This window comes from Aspergillus japonicus, assembly GCF_003184785.1.
Source record: "Aspergillus japonicus CBS 114.51 unplaced genomic scaffold BO86scaffold_44, whole genome shotgun sequence".
Lineage (NCBI taxonomy): Eukaryota > Fungi > Ascomycota > Eurotiomycetes > Eurotiales > Aspergillaceae > Aspergillus > Aspergillus japonicus.
Window position 1 is genome coordinate 40,959 of NW_020291681.1, and position 19,138 is coordinate 60,096.

At 53.0% G+C, this 19,138-nt stretch overlaps 6 protein-coding genes across 6 annotated transcripts; 3 read left to right on the forward strand and 3 right to left on the reverse strand.

The window, feature by feature from the left end:
* Positions 1–291: 291 nt before the first annotated feature.
* Positions 292–2,171, reverse strand: BO86DRAFT_420704 (Lectin C-type domain protein; the record flags this gene model as incomplete). The annotated part of the gene is made up of 2 exons (XM_025675222.1): positions 292–2,061; positions 2,118–2,171. The coding sequence occupies 2 exons, from the start codon at positions 2,169–2,171 to the stop codon at positions 292–294; spliced, it is 1,824 nt and encodes a 607-aa protein (XP_025525409.1).
* Positions 2,172–2,487: 316 nt separating this feature from the next.
* BO86DRAFT_390904 (Sec62 family protein translocation protein) lies at positions 2,488–4,165 on the forward strand. The gene is made up of 3 exons (XM_025672489.1): positions 2,488–3,090; positions 3,145–3,701; positions 3,754–4,165. Exons 1-3 carry the CDS (start codon positions 2,610–2,612, stop codon positions 3,934–3,936), a joined length of 1,221 nt encoding a protein of 406 aa, XP_025525410.1. The 5' UTR covers positions 2,488–2,609; the 3' UTR covers positions 3,937–4,165.
* A 911-nt stretch (positions 4,166–5,076) lies between these two features.
* Positions 5,077–10,557, forward strand: BO86DRAFT_435818 (putative NF-X1 finger and helicase domain protein; the record flags this gene model as incomplete). Its single annotated transcript, XM_025675984.1, has 13 exons — positions 5,077–6,925; positions 6,956–7,023; positions 7,055–8,113; positions 8,144–8,465; positions 8,562–8,586; positions 8,689–8,709; positions 8,749–8,773; positions 8,849–8,922; positions 8,956–9,026; positions 9,081–9,125; positions 9,180–9,206; positions 9,243–9,331; positions 9,367–10,557. The coding sequence occupies 13 exons, from the start codon at positions 5,077–5,079 to the stop codon at positions 10,555–10,557; spliced, it is 4,866 nt and encodes a 1,621-aa protein (XP_025525411.1).
* Positions 10,558–10,891: 334 nt separating this feature from the next.
* On the reverse strand, positions 10,892–11,460 carry BO86DRAFT_381180 (uncharacterized protein; the record flags this gene model as incomplete). Its single annotated transcript, XM_025670756.1, has 2 exons — positions 10,892–10,894; positions 11,089–11,460. 2 exons carry the CDS (start codon positions 11,458–11,460, stop codon positions 10,892–10,894), a joined length of 375 nt encoding a protein of 124 aa, XP_025525412.1.
* A 4,776-nt stretch (positions 11,461–16,236) lies between these two features.
* Positions 16,237–17,523, reverse strand: BO86DRAFT_318167 (oxidase ustYa family protein; the record flags this gene model as incomplete). The annotated part of the gene is made up of 5 exons (XM_025668203.1): positions 16,237–16,352; positions 16,433–16,639; positions 16,706–16,786; positions 16,942–17,160; positions 17,244–17,523. 5 exons carry the CDS (start codon positions 17,521–17,523, stop codon positions 16,237–16,239), a joined length of 903 nt encoding a protein of 300 aa, XP_025525413.1.
* Positions 17,524–18,492: 969 nt separating this feature from the next.
* BO86DRAFT_292007 (uncharacterized protein) lies at positions 18,493–18,919 on the forward strand (the record flags this gene model as incomplete). Its single annotated transcript, XM_025667390.1, has 2 exons — positions 18,493–18,556; positions 18,705–18,919. Coding segments are annotated over 2 exons (279 nt in total), but the record flags the coding sequence as incomplete, so codon positions are not given.
* Between the last annotated feature and the right edge of the window lie 219 nt (positions 18,920–19,138).

Here is a 19,138-nt window from a genome sequence, read left to right on the forward strand (position 1 = left end):
GTCAGCTGTGATACTCCGTTACTCCTTGTGTTGTGTATTGTAAGTAGTGTACAGACGTCCATACTAGCTGGATTCCAGCACGAACAAAAATGGGACAGAAGAACATATCAATCAGGTATCTTGAATCCGTGATACAAATATGTACAGTTGACAATATCAGCAATGAAAATGTACAAGCAGAAGACAAAACAAAAGCAACGAATATGTACAGGTTACTTCAAGGTTTAAGCAAATATTCAAAGTATCGCTACCCTCCCCCGCCTTGAGATATAGGGGAATCATTCGAGCATGTCAAGAAGGGACCCCCTCATATTCCCACCCCTTGATGACGCGCTTATTCCGGCGGGAATTGCGGCGGTTCGCGTTACATTTCACGAAGAGCGTCAACGCGGCGATGATGCAGATGACGATGCCGGCAATGGCGGCGACGAGCACGGTGCGGCGCTCCAGCTCGCCGGGGTCGGCCGCGTACGGACACGAGGCGTCGGGCCCGCCCGTCACCCAGCAGGAGGTGACGTCGAGGGAGTTGAGATCCAGCCAGACCTCGTGTGTGCTACTGGGCGACGATGTGGCGGCGGGGTCGAGGACGTCGGACTGCGTGAGGAGGTAGTGGTACAGGAATGAGTTCTCGACGCCGGTGCGCGGGATCGACAGCGAGGTGTTGGGCGGGCAGGCGTGGTCGTAGGCGTCGGCGAAGGCGTGCGCCGTCGCCGACAGGCGCCAGGTGAACGGGGCGGTGCCGACGCGGCAGGCGGCGTGGCGCGTGAGGCTGCAGTTGACGGCGCGCCAGTGGCCGGCTAGGGTCAGGTCCATCACGGCGCAGTGGTTGTTGTTTGTGGAGGAGGTGGAGGAGGAGTCGGAGGATGCATCGGAGTCTGTGGTGGAGGAGGAGGTGTCGGCGGGTTGGCTGATCGACCAGGCCCAGGAGCTGGCCATCGAGAGCTGCTCGTAGGGCGCGATGGTGTTCGCGGCGGTGGTGTTGAAGAGCGTGTCGTTCAGTGACGGGGTCAGGCCGCACGCTGTCAGGTTCACGGAGACCGCTGACATCTCTTGGATGGTGGCGTTCCGCGAGGTTTCGCCAAGCACCGGGATGTAGTCGGAGATCGCCCAGGAGGAGTTGGCCTCGGCGACGCTGGTGGCGCCCGGCACGTAGTAGCAGGTTGAGTCGAGCTGGCCCGCCGCGTCGACGGCGATCGAGATCGTCGAGGACAGGTAGTGCGCCGGGAAGATCAGGCTGTGCGCCGCCGACAGCTCGTACCCCTCCAGCTGCGGGTCGACGGTGCCGTACTCCACCAGCAGCCGCTTCTCGCGCGCCAGCTGCACGAACTTCCCGCACGGCCATCCGTCCGGCGTGCTCTGGATGCCCTTGGCGTCCGAGTCCACCGTGAAGTACTCCGTGATCGGCTTGTAGCTGTCGTCGACCTCGTACCAGGATTCGTTGAGGTTGGCGCGCTCCGAGGCCAGCTCCGACGGGGTGTAGACGTACGAGGAGAGCTGGTGGTCGAAGATCGAGGTGAGCGTGTCCGAGCCCGTGGGCAGTTGGTCGCCGGTCAGCGCCGCGGCGGCTTCGTCTGGGTTGCTGGCGCTGGCGGCGGCGTGCAGGTTGAAGGTGACGAAGCGGATGTAGGCCGTCAGCTCGGTGCTGGTGCGCTGGAAGAGGCCCCGGAGCACGTCGATCAGCCCGTCCAGGTCGACCTTGGTGGTGCACCGGTAGGAGCCGAGCTCGTACAGCAGCGACCCCGAGGAACTAGCCGTCGCGGTGACGGTCGCTTGCGCTGCGTTGGTCGCGGTCGCGGTCGCGGTTTCGGTCGCGGTCCCGGAGACACTGACCACCGTCGCGTCCTGGGGTATCGAGACCGGGCATAGCTGCCATTTGCGTTCGTCGGGCGACCAGTACAGGTCCACGATCAGGCGACGATATCCGACCGTGAGCAGGTTCGAGATGCATCGCCCCGCCGCGTCTTCGTCATAGATATTGTTGCCGAAGCATGCTGCGCGCAGCGAGACGGACGAGGTGGTGACGAAATTCAGCGGAATCTGGCCGGCGACGTCTCGTTCGCTCTATGCGACATTAGTGGTGTGATCTGTGCTAAGGTGGAGTTTTGTCGCAAACTCACCAGGAAGACAGCCGACTGCGTCGCATTGAGAATGATATCGGGATCGAACTTCATTGATGCGTGACTACAAGCCGCAGACAGCGGAGAGGCTGATTGCGCGATGGAAAAGTCGGCATGACCGTTGGATTGGGAGCTACATGCGATACAGCATGAGTTGAGGCAGGCAGTGGAGAAGGGACGAAGAGGAAGGGCACGGAAGAGGGGGAGGAGGAAAAGCTCCGGCCGGCCGAGTGCGGAGAAGAAGGCGGTGGGTGACTCGGAGCCCGGCCCAAACACCATCTGGCCTCTTCTTTCTTTGCTTCCACCGCACTCGACTGCACTTCACATCTCACCCTTGAACTCATCTCATCCCGCCCTTTTCCACCCGCCCCAACTCTTCCTCGTCTTTCGGCGTGCTCCTCGTAAGCTTGAAAGAACGCAGGCGCTTTCTTGCAAACGTCGCATGATCTTTTCTGTTCTCAGCTAGTTCGATCTACACATCCATCGCTCACTATGGCGGCGCCCGGTGGGCCATCCCCCCAGCAGATCGCGGCCATGCAGCAGCAGTTCGCTGCTGAGGCTGCCAGACGCGGAATGACTCCGGAACAGTTCGCCCAACAGCAGCGCGAACAACTTGCTGCAGAGGCTGCTAAGCACAATATGAGCACCGAACAATATGTCGCGCAGCTCCGAGCGCGCGCCATCGCCGCACACCAGCAACAGATCGCCCAGGCTCAGGCTCAAGCCCGGGCCCAGGCCCAAGCACAAGCTCAGGGAGCTCAGGGAGCTCAACCGCCCAGCCAGCCCGGTCAGCCCGGCCAGAATCTCCCAGCACCTCAACAACCTCAGCCCCAGCAGACCACTCGTCAAGTTCCCGTCAACCCGTCCAATCCTCCCGACCCGAAGGCGATCGCAGTGGCGCAGTTCCTGCAGTCGCAGAACCTCAAGACGCGGACATGTATCATGGACGGTCAACGGAAGGAGATGTTCAAAGGTTTGACAATCTGGTAGCTCGTCTGATAACAGTGGTGCTGATGCAGTTCTCCAGTGAAACGCGCTATTCGCGCCCTCGAGTCCCCCGCCTATGCTAAAGCTGCCGCCAAGAAGAACTCCCTCCTCCCGCCAGTGACCGACCGTGCTTCCGCTGAGAACGTCTTCAAGCTTCTGCCCCTGTCTCTTCTGGCTCTCCGAGTCTCCAAGGTCGATCCCCACGCCGGCCACAACCACGCCAAGCCCAAGAACCGTGTCAAGGGGCTGTGGACGGTCAAGATCGAGCAGCACCAGGAAACCAACCCCATGATGCACTACGTTTGGCTGTACGAGGGACCTCAGTTGAAGCAGAAGTTGATGGCCGGTGCCGTTGTGGCGGGTATCTTTGCCGTCGTGTTGTTCCCCCTATGGCCTATGATGCTGCGACAGGGAGTCTGGTACTTGAGTGTCGGCATGATGGGTCTGCTGGGATTGTTCTTCGCCATGTCGATCTTCCGTCTCATCTTGTTCTGCATCACTGTCTTTGCGGTGCCGCCTGGTCTCTGGCTTTTCCCCAACCTCTTTGAAGATGTCGGCTTCGTGGATAGTTTCAAGCCCTTGTGGGGATGGCAAGAGGTATGTATATGGTTTTCTCCTGGTCTGGGACAAAAGCTGACACACTCGACAGAATAAGAAGAAGAAGAAGTCGAAGTCGAAGAAGGCTGTGGCTGGGGAGGCCACGGAACCTGCTACCGACCCCGCTACCGACGCAGCTCCGGCAGCATCCACGACGGCAACCGAAGCACCCGATACTTCCAGCACTGTCAAGCGCGACTTGGCGCCTCGAGTGGAGGAGGTTGGCGACGAGTAAAGGGGTAAGTGAGTGGATTGCAGATTCGCCTTGTACTGTCTGGCACTGTTTCAATGGCACGATTGGGTTAGGTATCATATCTCTTCGGCTTTCATGTTTCATGCTTCCGGGTTTACTTATATGTGGGCACAAAACGAACTTGGGCTTGGGTTTGCGATTGAAAATTATCATTACTTTCCTTCCTGAAATGCTCCGGAGTTTAGACTTTAATTTATGTGTTCTTCATGAATTTGTTCCTTTCCTGTTGCTGAACTTCAGCAAGCCAACAACCGACACACCAATCCGTCCGACCCCTTAGCAAACTATGATGTGTGTGTCGGGAAAGAGCGAAGGACGTCACGCTGTCCACTAACGTAATCTCCCCCTTTTCTCATCAACCTCATCAACTCACCGTTGCGTTTGCGTCTCGTTTGCGATCCTGCCCAACACATATCCTGCTCGACTGTGTCTGTTCCACCATCGTCTAAACACTATCTTCACTATCAAAACTGTGATACGGGCTGAGGAATCAGTCATCGCTTACCCATCAAGTCTGTGGGCTGGGTGAGTGTCTATTGATCATCCTGAAAATTCACAAAGGTACTTCTGCGGACCGTCATTCATTCTTCTCCGTTCCAGCTTCACAAGGCAATTTGGTATATCATCAACCAAATTGGAATATTATCTTCACTTTCCTTCTTACTTTCTGATACTCAGCCAAACCTCTTTTGGATAACCTCTCTTTCACGAGACGGCAAGAAAACATTTCGAGAACTATCTCTACGCGCTCACTCGTTTGACATCATTACGATCATATCATCAATATATTCCGTGTTCAGTGACCATGACTCCAGGGTCAGTTGTCCCTCACACTTCCTTCATGTCTCCTGACCTGACAACCCTATTTCATCTAGGATATGTTACGAGTTTGCGAACAACGGAAACTGCAACAGAAGGAGCTGCCGATACGCCCACGTGCAAAACGACCAAGCGAGTTCTTTCCCCAGACCAGCAGCCCGTAACAGATCATCATATCCTCGTCTATCGAACTCAGAGAGAGACTTTCGAGCATGGAAAAGAAACGTTGATATCATTAGCACAGCCTCTCAGTTGAGCTCTGTCTTCCGAGAGGCACGACGACTTATTGACATTGATGTTGGCATGCGGCAGTCCGTCATACAAACCCTTAGCACTGAGAGTGGTTCGAGATGTATCAAGAAAATGCTCGACCAGACCTTCGAAGGCTTGGATGGCTTCGGACAGAAACAAATTCTCAGAGCCCAGGCCATCCCATTCTTCGAAGTCATTTCCCACCCAGAGGTGCTATCTTCTCCAGTCCTCGAGCAAGCAGTTGGAACCATCTACAACTTGCTATACGGCAGAGGGGGTGCCAGTGCATCACGACTTTTTGCCTACGTCTCAGACGTCTTGAACAAACGTGTAAAGGATGAAACCACTGCATCCTGGTTGGAGGTTACTCTTTCGGTCTTCTCTCAGATGGTCGAGCTCAAATCGGAGGCACTTGTTCAAGACTATCTCAGAACGGTTGCTAAAGGATTCGAGGAGATCTTTCTCGCCTGGACGAGCAGCTATTCGGAGGCCTCTTTACACCGTCAATCTCAAGTGCACTTAGAACGCCTACTGCGACGGTTCGAGATCGGTAGTTCTCTTCCCAGCATCGTAGAGAATAATTCTCAAGGTTCTGCTATTGATCGTGGGAACTTTGTCAGTAAGTGCGAGCCACCTGGGGGCCGCCATGACAATGACCATGCAGATATCTGTCAGGCTCGCATCGTGCCCAGCTACCAAGAGATCTTGAGTATGCGAAACGAGTACCTTCACCTCTATGATCCTTCACAGTGGCATGTACGTGGTCTTGAAGGGCTCTTGGATCGCAACTTCCGTTTGTTGCGAGAGGATACCATTGGTCTTCTCCGCGATGCTATCCATTCAGAGTTCAGACTTTCGGGACAATCCCAGAGAGGTAAGAGTCAACAACGCAGAAATGTATACCACGATGTGAGAATCCTTAGTGTCGAGTTCCACTCAACATCCGGTGTACAATTTGAGGTTGGCTTTTATCAGCCTGCCAATGTCGCTTCAATGACGGCTACGAAGCGCGAAGAATGGTGGAAAATGTCTAAACGCTTGCAGCCAGGTGCTTTAGTATGCCTCATAGCAAGAACGAATTTTGTACTTTTCTGTACCGTCGTTCAGCAGCAGCAGCAGCAGCCAGTGAATATGGCACAAGGACACGGCGCTAGAAAGCAGCGACGAGAGAAGAATCATTTGCGCTCTCTATCGGAAGATCCCCAAGTTGCACGCATTACTGTGGAGCTGACCGACGGGAGAAACAAGAATATCCAGAGTCTCCTTAGACAATACACCGAGCAAGAACCGTGCTCCGCTCTGGTGGAGTTTCCTGGTGTCCTTCTCCCAGCGTTTGAGCCGACTTTACGAGCACTCCAATTAAAGCGGACCGCGAATTTGCCCCTGTCTGGCCTGATTATTCCTCCTCGTCCTAGTACCTCAGAGCCCAATACAGTGTCCCCCCCGCTCTATGCCCTAAAGCCCGGCTTCCGGTTCGATCTCCGATGCTTGACAAATGAAGATAGAGAGTTGTATGTTTACCCCGATCAGCCAGCCGACCTACAAACTCTGCGTCAGCATTCCAGCCTCGACGATGCACAGGCGACTACCCTTGTCGATGCTCTTCAGCGAAGACTTGGATTGATTCAAGGACCACCAGGAACTGGCAAGAGCTATACAGGTGTTGCTATTATCAAGGTCCTTCTTGCAAATAAGGGCCCTGATATGGCAGACTCAGGACCGAACTTATGTGTAACATACACCAATCATGCTCTTGACCAACTTTTGGGTTCCCTACTTGAAGGCAAAGTCACCGAGCAAATCGTTCGAATCGGTTCGCGGTCCAAAGCTGAATGTATGGAGCTCTTTCAACTACGGACACTCGCGAGAAAATTTGACAAGACGAAGTTTGAAAAGAGAGGTCAGTGGGAGTCTCATCGTTCTCTAGAAGACTGTGCTCGTGACTTCAAGAACATAGAATTGACACAGAATCACACCTGCTTGACTAATGCATCACTTGTGCGATCACCATACGGATCATTATAACCAGCTTTTCGGTACAGGTGAGGACGGCTTCAAACATCAAGAGGGCAAGAACTGCAAGAAAGTCTTAAATCGTTGGCGCTTTTCCGGTGGGAAGGCCGACACCAACCATGTTCGAAAGGTCGAAGAAATGACTTCGGTCAAACTAACGCAGATGTCACACTTTGAACGACAAGCTTTGTACCAACATTGGCAGATGGACATACGGAGCGAAATGGAAGAGCAATTGATAAAAATTTGCGGGTCACATCACACTGCCAAACGTGAGCTTGACAACATTCGCAGTGAAGTTGATCTGCGATGTCTCGCTCAGGCTGATATTGTTGGCGTTAAAACGAGTGGTTTGGCTCGAAATCTCGATATGCTCCGGAGGCTGAAGTCCAAGGTTGTGCTATCCGAAGAGGCAGGAGAGGTTCTTGAAGCTCATGTCCTTACCACTCTTTTGCTATCGGTCGAAAATGCAATCCTCATTGGTGATCGTCTCCAGCTCCGGCCCCAAGTACAGAATTATGAAATATCGCGCGAGAACAAGAATGGTGGCGAAAAGTATGGCCTGGATGTATCTCTCTTCGAATGCCTTGTCGATACAGAGAGCCCTATGGATGCCAACCTGCCATTCAGTACTTTGAATACGCAGCGGCGTATGCATCCATCCATCGCCCAGCTTGTACGTGGCACATTATATCCGCAGCTCCAAGACGCACTATCTGTGGATGTATATCCTGGCGTTGCTGGGCTTCGAAAGCGATTATTGTGGTTAGATAACCGTGTACCAGAGGCCGATCCGTCAATTGAGGATGCAACAGCCACATCCAAATGGAACGACTATGAAGTTGAGATGACTACAGCCCATGTCAGTCACCTCTTACGGCAGGGGAAGTACAGGAGTGATGATATTGCTGTTATCACGCCTTACCTTGGTCAGCTTCACAAACTACGACGCAGACTCGGCCAGTTGTATACGATCGCTCTGGGGGACCATGATGAGGATGACCTCAATAAGGCTGGCTTTGACGATGACCCGACTTCGAACTGTACTGGAGTAAGGTCAGCTCTGTTGGAGAGCGTACGGGTTGCTACAATTGATAATTTCCAGGGCGAGGAGGCGAGCGTGGTTGTCATCTCACTGGTCCGCAGCAATCCGCAGACTCATTGTAGCTTTCTCCGGACGCCGAATCGAGTCAATGTCCTTCTTTCTCGAGCTAAACATGGCATGTACATCATTGGCAACTCTATGACGTCGACGCATGTTCCCATGTGGGCTGATGTTCTTGAAATGCTCGAGGAGAACGGGAACATTCGCACCAGATTAGAGCTACAGTGCCCACGGCACCCGGAGAGTGAGATAACCGTCTGCGAACCAAGCGACTTCCCACGTCTCTCACCCGAAGGAGGATGCAATCTGCGATGTGAAAGGCGTATGCCATGTGGCCATGCATGCGTGCAAAAGTGTCATTCTGAAATCCTACATAATGCGGTATACTGCCTGGAACCTTGTCAAAGACCACTTCGAGGATGTTCTCATCCCTGTCCCCAGAAGTGCGGCGATCAATCCCCACCCAAATGCATGACGAATGTCTTCCAGAAGAATAGGCAGCTCGACTGCGACCATTTGATGCCTAATCTTCCATGCTAGCAAAGTCAGGACTTGTCAACAGTCCGGTGCGCTGTGCTGCTCAAGAAGACCGTTCCTGGCTGCAGAAATGATATTACCGTGGCATGCCATGTTGATGTCACCGCTCCACATTACAAATGTACTGCTCAATGTCGGACCCCATTAACCTGTGGCCACTTGTGTAAGCATCCTTGTGTCAAGTGTGTCACCAGAAGTGATACGGCCGAAACTCAGACCGATCATGGCATTTGCAAACAGGAGTGTGGCAGAAACCAATCTACTTGCGCTCATAGATGCAAGACGCCGTGTCATGGATCAGCAGCAGTGTGTCCACCTTGTCAATCAGCCTGTGATATTCGCTGTGGTCATTCTAGATGCGACAATAAATGCTCGGATTCATGCACTCCTTGCGTCGTAGAGATCTGCCTGTCTGCCTGCCCTCACAGTCGTTGCACAATGCCCTGTGCTGCTCCATGCGACCATGTCCCATGCTCGAAGAGGTGTGATCAATTTCTAGCGTGCGGGCATCAATGCCCGTCCATTTGTGGGGAGATTTGCCCGCTTGCGCGATATTGTCAAGTATGTGGGGATGATGAAATCCAGAATCACATGGTTGACTTTATCCTTGGAGAGACCTACCGGGACATCAACCTCGACGAGAACCCATGCGTCTTTCCTCGTTGTGGCACTTCTTGACAGTTGAGAATATGGATGCCCAGATGGACATGAAGAAATACTACATTCTTGACGGAAGGGAGAAGCCAATTGGTATTGCCGCAGCAATGGAGCCGTTCTCCATGGACGACATCAAGACGTGCGCCAGCTGCCCTGGGCCCCTGAGAGATATCGCCCGATACGGACGGTTGGTCCGCCGTGCTCTCTTGGATGAATCGACAAAAAGGTTAATATTGTACATGAATCGCGAATTCGTCCCACTAGCGCAGACCCTCCCTCGATGCATACGACAGCTCCAGGAATTGACAAATGAACAACCTATTGTCTGGCCGGCCACTGTCAAGATCGCGGGCAAGTGCGAAGGCCGACTTGCTACGATGTGCAATATACTTTCTCAAGCCAGCAAGAGACGATGGCGGTACATTCTCGATCTACGGCAAGCAATCAAGAGATATATGAAGCAAGTAACGCCCGAGGAGCAGCAGTACAGTAAAGTACGCAACTTGGTTGAAATCGCTCGTCGTCGAAAGGAAGCCACTGAGAGTTTTGAGCCTGAGGACGATATCCTTCAGCTGAAGGGGTCGGCTCAAGCCACCGCGCTCAATTTGCGTCTGGATATCGCCTTGCTCGCTGACTTTCTCAGACTTCATCGCGAGGCCCCGAAACAGACCCGTAGTGCGGTTGAGATGGATTTGTCGAAGAATCGCGACCAATGCAAGGCTCTCGTGAAGACAGCGGAACTTTCGAATCACATTGTTCACCAGACGGAGGGATATATCTTCCTCGCCCAGCTCCATGGCTTTGAGCGATCGTATGCAGCCTCGCCTGAGTTGGTAGAGCGACACATGGCCCATGCCCAGGAAGCCCTCAATCACGCCAGGACCCTCTGCACCTCCTGGCCTGCTCAGACCCGTGGCATGATGGACGAAGTCCACGGTGTCGAGAGGATGCTTCTCGGTGCGAAGTTCTATACTCCCGTGACCAACGACGAACGCATGGCGGTCATTACTGCCATGGCGCAGGAGTTCCGTGGCACGGGGCATTGGTACTACCGTCGCAATGGCCATCCCTTCACGATTGGGGAGTGCGGCATGGCGATGGAGAGGGCCGTATGTTCCGAGTGTGGGGAGCCCGTCGGTGGACAGAATCATATCGCTACCGAAGGCGTGACGCGTGCGGCGGACTTGGAGGACAGTTTGGCGCGGTTGAACTTACATTAAGCTTCTGTCTCGTTCTTGGATTACGAAGGTTTGGTATCTAGTGCTTTTGTTTAATATGACATTCTGCTATAGCCTAGCTGGTTGACAAATTAAATCCTCAAGTTAAACCTCACAAGTCCTCCAAACCCACAACCTCCCAAACCGACACCCACCCCGACAACAATCGGCATCGCGCCAACAGCCCTCGCCTTCCTCCTTACACACCCTCGGCTCCCCGCAGACCAACTCCCCATTCACCCCACAACTCCCCGACACACAATCCCCATCGCCCGCACACGGCGCCCCATACGCCCCTGGCCCCGGCGCCGCCTGACACATTTTCGTGGCGCGATCCTCACTAAACAGACTATACGCGCAGACCAGCCCCGCCGCACACTCTTGAGTCTGCCGACAAACCGCCCCGTACTCCCCTGCAGGCCGCGCACAAATTCCCGCCGCACAAAGCCCGAACCCGCACTGCTCGTCGACGCGACACGGGGCCCCGAGGCCCAGCACCCCGGGGAGACAGGTGTTCGTCTGCGGCGCACACACCCATCGTTGTTGCGGATCGGTATCGTCGGTCCTGCAGTCGGATCCCTGCGTGCAGGGTTTCCCCGTCTGCGTCAGCGCGCAGCTCCCGGCCTGGCAGTAGTTGGCCGTGCATTCGGCGTCGGTCGTGCAGCATGTCCCTGCGGCGAGGCGCGGGAGGCAGCGGTTGGCTGGGTGGAAGCAGAATTCGGTGCTCGGGGGTGTGGTTGTGGTTGTTGTGGTCTGGCAGGTGGCGTCCGTGGTGCAGGGCGCGCGCGTGAGGAGGTATTCGGGGGTTGGGTCGGGGGGTGGGGTGCATGCTTTTGTTGTCGGGGGGTGGAGGGTTGTGAGGAGGAGGAGGGTGAGGGTTGTTGGGCCAGGGAGTGGGAGGCGCATTTTCGGGGATTAGAGGGTGGAAGGTTAAGAGGGTGTGGTGAGGGGAGGTAGCAGGGTCAGTGCTGGGGATGGGTGGGTTTTATGGGGTTGTTGTAGAGGCAGAGGCAGAGGATGATACGGGGGTGGGAGGTGGGAGGACGGAAGAGGAGGTGATATTCTTGCTGGTGCGGGATGATCTGCCACTTTATTGATTTCCCTGCATGATGCTTGATAGCACGGTCGATGCAAGGGGGTTAGCGGGTAGAGGGGGGACTGGTCATAGGGGAGATTCCTGCTTGGGTTGGTTGGAGATTTGTGTATATATTGATAATGGCTGTACTGTACAGTACCTCTTAGGGCTGTCAATTTTGGGTAAGAGGGAGGGGGCTCGCCTAGCATGCAAATACTGTACTTTATACCCAGGGCATCCTCCCACGAGAACTTGTTGGAGGATACGATATCAAGGGCAAAAGAACTGAGGCAATACAAATTCGTTGAATTGGTTGAATTATTAACTGAGGAAGGAACTCGCCACGGCTATATGGTGTTTTTATATTTCCGCGTTATGTGATTCAGCGATATAAGGCCACACGCGCCGATACACCCCCTTGCAGGGCTCCGTGGCTTGGTAGACAAGTCCGCGAGGTTCTCTAGGAATTTAACGTATTCTAAGTGTATACCGCCGCGTTGAATAGCTTGATGAATCCAATGATATGTAATATTGATATGCATGGTCCTCCGGTGGAACTGGTTGTTCTGCGCCAATGCGATTGCGCCTTTATTGTCAATGTAAATGGTTATCAGGTGTGCACTTTGGAAACCGAGATTTTTAAGCATGTAGATGAGCCAGCAGGCTTTCTTGCTCGCGGTATGAAGCGCTATGTATTCGGCTTTATGCATTGACGCCGTGACGCAAGTCTATAGGCGTAATGACTAAGAGATCGGACCGTTCACTTATGCAAAGACGTATCCAGTAGTCGAACGGTGTGTATCCAAGCAACCGCCGTAGTCAGCGTCAATGTAGCCAACTACAACCCACCGATGCTTGTCAGGAAGTCGAGTAACGTTTGACTTGCTATCCTGAAAGCTGAGCGGTTCTATGTCTGCATGATTTCTGGGTTCCAGAACCGTCTAGTTAGCAAGGTCGCAAGGATACAGTAAAGCCTTGGTGTTCATGCGGGCCCCTGACATGATCGCCGGATCTCTGCATAGGCCCTAAGAACTGCATCGCGCGGGTTCGTACAGAATCTAAGTCAAACTCAACTCACTATACATCTTGAATCGTATTCTCTTGGCTGACCACCATCGCTACACATTGGAGATCAGATGCATGCGAGCAATGCGCAAAGTGACCAGACCGAAGTTGACGTTTTCCTCGCCTTTCCGAAGCCTCGCAGCTCCAGTCCAGGACTCCGCCTAATCATAGAATAAGGTCGTCAGACATGTGCTGTAGAAGCAGCCTTTGGGCTGTTGCTTTCTGTAAAAGCAACTGAGGTCCATTGATCAGCTGCATGGCCGTATTTGATGCATTCTATCTAGCTTCGCAGTGCCGGCAGGATTTGACTGCGGCTCGGAAGAGCTGCCGGTCACAGCCCTTGCAGCGGCATGCACTTCCCTTGCCCTTGCCGCAGGCCCTCTTGTCCGAGAAGCCACTGTGACCATGATCTGGAGTCTTACAGCATGCCCAGGGAGTGGAGACATGCTGATTACTTTTTCTAACCAAGCCACAATGCGATCGAACTGTACTAAGTGTCAGTTACTCTTCGGACAGTAAGCAACAGGGTTTTATTACATCGTCAGCATGGTCCAGGTATCTCGCGTATGTCTTGCATCCGTTCAAAATGAACAGATGAGACTCAGTGCGCTCGAAGTTGACTGAGACTCTCACTTGGGCGTGTTCCCTCAGTTGGGAGCTGGATTTCTGGACGAAGACATCGACCGTCTCCGAAAGATCCGTTGACTGTTCCAACGAACAATGTATGGCTTCACACCCCCAACTGGTTCGGCCCTGGATCCCCTGAACAGTGAGATCGTCTGATCAATCCCCTCTTGTAAGGCTATAGTGCAGACATTTGTGCGTGCCAAGCACGCGTGCTCTCATTGAGAAAAGTGTCTGGCTGCATTATCTCGAAGCATTTTTCGGTCGAAGCTCCACATCTGCTTGCTGCTGATCAGTGCACTTGAATATGTTGGAGCCGTTGAGCTCTAGATTTGTTGCCAGCACACACAAATCCAACATTCTGTTCAAGCTGGTTCATGCATGTCGATGATTTCAGGTTGCAGAGCAGATGCATTTTGCATGATTCTTCACGTTGAAGACTGATTGCTCTCCAAGCGTCATGCTCTGAAGTGGTTTAGAATTCTCATGGCGATATTCAACGGCCCGCCCAAGGCGAACAATAACCTTGCAAGGTACTGGGCTGCTGGATAACGAATTGGAACCGCAATGCATTCGGGCGTCTGGGCAGCTTTCTCGCTTTGCCCTTGAGACGTTCGGACTCTTGGAACCACTGCTTGCACCTGATGGCTCCTCGAACTCATTCAAGTTGATTCCACAACTGTTCAGGAATCTAGGTATGGTCATAGAGTCTTTCGATGGTATTCGATGTAAAATGGCGACGGTCCTCTGTTGTGCGCTCTTGCACATTTCATTCAGGGCACGGTGGTCCATGGCAGTAAGTCGGACCTTCACCCATTTAACGTCTTTGCCGCCGCGGCGCAAGGGGAGCACGGTGTAGGTGTCAACCACTTGAAAGATTTGCCGCAAAAGCTGCCCAGAGGTGGCCACTGTGAGGGGGTTGTAGCAACAGGGACGGGCATGGTGAAACCCGCAGGGGGAGGAAGCACGAAGTCCTCTAATTGTTTTCCGTTGTGTCGGAATTGCCTTTTTTTTGGCACCTCGGTCGCGTGAAAAGAGGATCAGTAAATGAAAAGCTAGATCGACTTCATACCGCGTGTGAGCCTCACAGCCGACATTTCATGACAGGCTGATGTATGCTATCCAGTGAACGTCATCGATGCCTTCGGCCCCCACTTATTAATGCGCTTCTTCGCCTGGTTTTCGTATTCAGGTACAAAGCACAGGTCCACAAAAACCATATTTTTCGCTCGAGTGGGATTGATTCCAATGCCCAGCATCTCAATTTGTTTGTCCTGGGTACAAGGAGCATCGCTCATCACACTGTATGTTCTTCCTGCTGTGGCATATTTTTCGAAAACTCGAACCTCAACTGGTTCCGATTCAATGTGCTGCCGGTATCATTAATACTGGTGATTAAACTCGCGACTGAGACAATATCATCCACTTCGGCAGACCCAAAATCAATAATCAGCCTCCTGACCGAAAAGCTGTTTGGCTAGTTCTCGAGAGCTTGTAAAGGATACTCTCACAACGCCTTCCAGCCGATATTTTTCTTCCGTTCGTCGGTGTGCGCGTTGATTTCCTCACGAAAAGACTTGGGGTAAGCATTCAAAATTCTATTGTAGTCTTTCCCACAGGCTTTCCTTGTTCCGTGCACTGTGAAAATTGCCCTTCCAGTCTCATTCCAGGAGCGTAAGTGGTTGTTCGTCCAAGGTGTCCCAGGCGTCTGGATTCCCACCTGGGAAAGCTGCCCTGTATTGGCCATTTGTCATGTGGGCAGGCATCATAAGGGTGATAGACGAGATGAGCCGGGTGTATGCACGAGAGCGGTACATGGAAAGTCTGCAGACGCTTGTGACTGCTTTGATCGCACACCAGCAGAATAGGTCCTCCGTTATGGTGAAGAAGAAGAGAGAAGAAACCGAGCAGTCTTAGGTCGGGTCCCGTAGCTGTGAGGATTTCTTTAACAACGATTTCGGGTCCACTGCTCCTATGAACAGGCAGTCGGCAGCAGCCAACATAGTGGGGGACAGCAGATGAGGTATCAGTGATGTGTAGGCACGAGGATAGGTTGCAAAGTAACATTGTGAATGTTGCCGACATGAGTCAGGAGGAAGAACTGTTGGAGTGATGGTATGTAGCATGATGAGCAAGAAGCTGACGAAGAAGAGAATACCGTAGAGACAGCATGTGGTGGAGTGGCGAAGTAGAAGGAGTGGGCTATGAAGATGGAGATGCAGAGGGTGAGTTGAAGGTGGGAGATGGAAGGTGGAAGGTGGAAGGTGGAAGGATGGCATGGAAGATGAAAGATGGAAGGTGATGCTGGAGGATGAAGCTGAAGGATGAAGATGGAAGATGAAGATTGAGGATAGAGGATGGAGATGGAAAATGAAGAGGGAAGATGGGAGTTGAGAAGTGTGGAGGTGGAAGAGGAAGGAAGAGGAAGAGGAAGGAAGAAGGGAAAGAAGGAGGTATTTAAGCACCTCGTCGGGCGAGGACCGCTGCATTAAGGTGCCCATTCACTTGGTCTATTGCATTCAATAATGGTTCTTATTCAAAGGAAATACAGAGATGCTGATTCACCATTACTCAATACTGGGTATGGATTCACTGGCAGCTACTGAGTGTGAATCAACCTGGATTTAGGGCTTTAAAACCCAGGACAGGAGTAAAGCAATGTAGCCTTGTTTACTTTCACTCTCACCCTTTGAACTGACTTTCTTTGATCAGCCTTTTGATCCTGGAAATAGGATTTACTACCTCGCCCATTGGCAAAACAGCACTCTGTGCACTGCCCATGTCCTGCTCGATAATCGCGTATCTCACCATAAAGCTTCATATACTGACAAACCAGCCAGTCCACCTCCCCTCAAGCACCATGGGAATGATGCACTCCACCCAACCTCGTCCACAACCCCTTCTTACTCCCTTCAACCTCAAGCACCATCATGATGATGATGCATCTCCCCGCCATGATACTCATTCGGATGAAAATCCGGATGCCCCGGAATTTTCCCGGTAGCTTTATACTCCTTCTCCGGAAACGACGGACCTATTCACCTAAAATCAGCTCACCCCTCAAACCCCCCGTCAAATCCCCCCTTGATCCCCTCCAATGAAAGCAAGACTCACCCAAAGTCGGATGCACCAGCGTCGTCTCATCAAAGATATCAAACGCATGCTCCTTGGCCCAATTGTCCATCCTCTCCCAGTTCGCGCACTCGTGCTCGACCACGAAGTTGGGTTTCGGGGCGCGGTCGGCCGGATCCCAGGTGAAGGTGAGCAGGGCGACGTCGGCTTTGCACATGATGTTCTGGCGGAGGTTGTCGACGCAGTGTTCTGTTCCATTCCCTTAAACAAGGAACCTACGCTTGCGTTATGCTGGGATGGGGGATTGGGGCATACCGATATGAACTGGCGTAGTCGGTTTCCCGATGTGGTAGTAATTCTGGTAGACGACCTGCCGCAAGAATTTCTGCCAACTGGCTTTCAGCTCCAGGCTTATCACCCGGCCAAGCGGGGGATTCTTACCAGACAGTGCAGCTGATGATACACATCTACTGCCCAGTCAGCCTTCAAGCCACAGACCGTTCATACCCCTATAACGGAAAAAAAGGACGATGACATTGCTGACTACCTACCGGGAATAGCATAAAACCCCCCCTTTTCATCATTAATCGGCACCGAAGTCCGGTTGATCCGGGCCAGATCCTCGGCGGTGACCCGGATATTGGAGTTGATGAACAGCTGGTGCCACGCGTGGTCGAGTTCCTCCGAGGGGACGCCCTTGAACGGGTTCTCGCTCTCGATGGAGGCGTAGATGGTCTTGCGTTCCATCTGGATGGCTTCGTGGAGGGGGGCTACAGTGGACATTTGGTCTGTCGTTAGTCTTCCAGTTCTTTACAGGTTGGCTTCTTCGGAGATAGGGGCTCGAAGAGCGTACAATCAATCAAATGCGCTGGCTTATCCACCGCCCCCTGCCTTGACTTGGACGTCGCGACCAAGAAGGCCGCGCCGTAGAGCGAGGCAAGCAGGAAGTGGAAGCAAAGGCTCTGCCATCGGAAAAGGGAGAATGGGCGCCGTGAAGGGCGGTTGATGTAGCAGGCATCCTCTTCCTCCAGAAGCGGTCGGTCTTTACCGAGATGCTCGTCGTGGTAGTCTGAGAGAGCCAAGCTATCGGAGGAGGTGCTGTCCTTGCTGCTTTTCTTGAGAGCTGCGTACATCTTGCTCGGGTTGGAGGAGGCAGAAGATGATGGCAGTAAACGAACTCGAATCTCAGAAGGTATAATCCCACAGGCAGGAGGAGCAGCAACTGCACGAGCACACGTAGGTATCGCATGGGTTTGGGCATCAGTATCGGTGGTGGAGGAAAACCTGCTTTCTGCGTCGGAGACGCAGCTATCCTTCGGCAACTGGTTAGGGCTGGAATGGATTTCAATCTCAGTCCTTGGGACTGCTATTCCGAGTCATCGTACTCGAGGTAGTTGGTTGGTGTTAGAATTATTGGCGGCCAGTGCTGCTCGTATCATGGTCGATAGAGACGAGTGGACAATTTTGGAACACTATAGCGTCTTCCACTTGTCGGCAAAAGTCACCATGACTGGACACTTGTGCGCAAGTACCTACTCGGCACTTTCTTCCAACACGATAAGCACACTTCGATGGAGTGCCTCAGTAGATACACCTTGCACCTCCCCCAGCCCTAACGAATCTCCATCCATCATCTACAATCTTAACTCTCCTCCCAACCCTACGATCTACAAAACAAGTACATCCCAACGTCATGAAGACATTGTACGTATATCCACCCAAATCCCAGAATTCCAAGAAAACAGGATTCCGACAGCCCGTTTCCCCATCCCCATTCCAATCCAGCCGGCTGTTTCCCTAACGCGATGACTCTCCCTGACTCTCTCCATCTCCAAACCCACCGAGTGAGGAACAATGGACTGCCAGTGGCACGGTCCTGGCATCGCATACCTCGGCGTCACGACACCATATTCACCTACTCATCACTATCAACGCTGTCGTCTCCCCTCATCCCAGCAACATAAAACCCATGCCTCCCACCAGCACACTCTCACTCTCACCCCTCCCATCTTCTCCATCAGAAATCAACTTCCTCACCAGAAAACAAGGCTCATCTTCCTCTTCCCTGCTCCGAGAATATCCACCCCAAAACCGCGAAAATGATGTACTCGCCCAAGTTCCTGTTGGCGCTGTGCCTGGCCGTCGGCATGGTGACGGCTTTGCCTAGTATGTTCTGCTTTCTCTTTGGTGTTGTTGGTGGTGGTTGAGTCGTGGGAAGGAGGTTTTAACCGGATGGAAATGCCGGATTGAGGCATTGTGGGCTATAGGCTATAGGCTGGAGTTGGAATGGAGGCTGACAAGTTGGTGTGTGCAGAGGTGAGATCCACCGCCGAGTTGGATGGCGATCTCTACAATTATAAGCGTGGCGGCGCTGAGCTTGATGGGGACTTGTATAACTACAAGAAGCGCGATGGGGTTGAGCTCGACGGGGACCTCTACAACTACAAGCGTGGCAACGCTGAGCTTGATGGGGATCTCTACAACTACAAGCGCGATGGAGCCGAGCTTGACGGAGACTTGTATAACTACAAGAAGCGCGATGGGGCCGAGCTCGATGGGGATCTTTACAACTACAAGAAGCGGGCTGATGCTGAGCTTGACGGGGACCTCTATAACTACAAGAAACGAGCCAATGCCGAACTGGATGGCGACTTGTACAACTACTAAAGCAACCACTTGACTCGGGACAGGATTGGGGAAGAGACATGAGGCAGAGGGGGTGTGACCGGTTGTTATTATGGAAAGGCT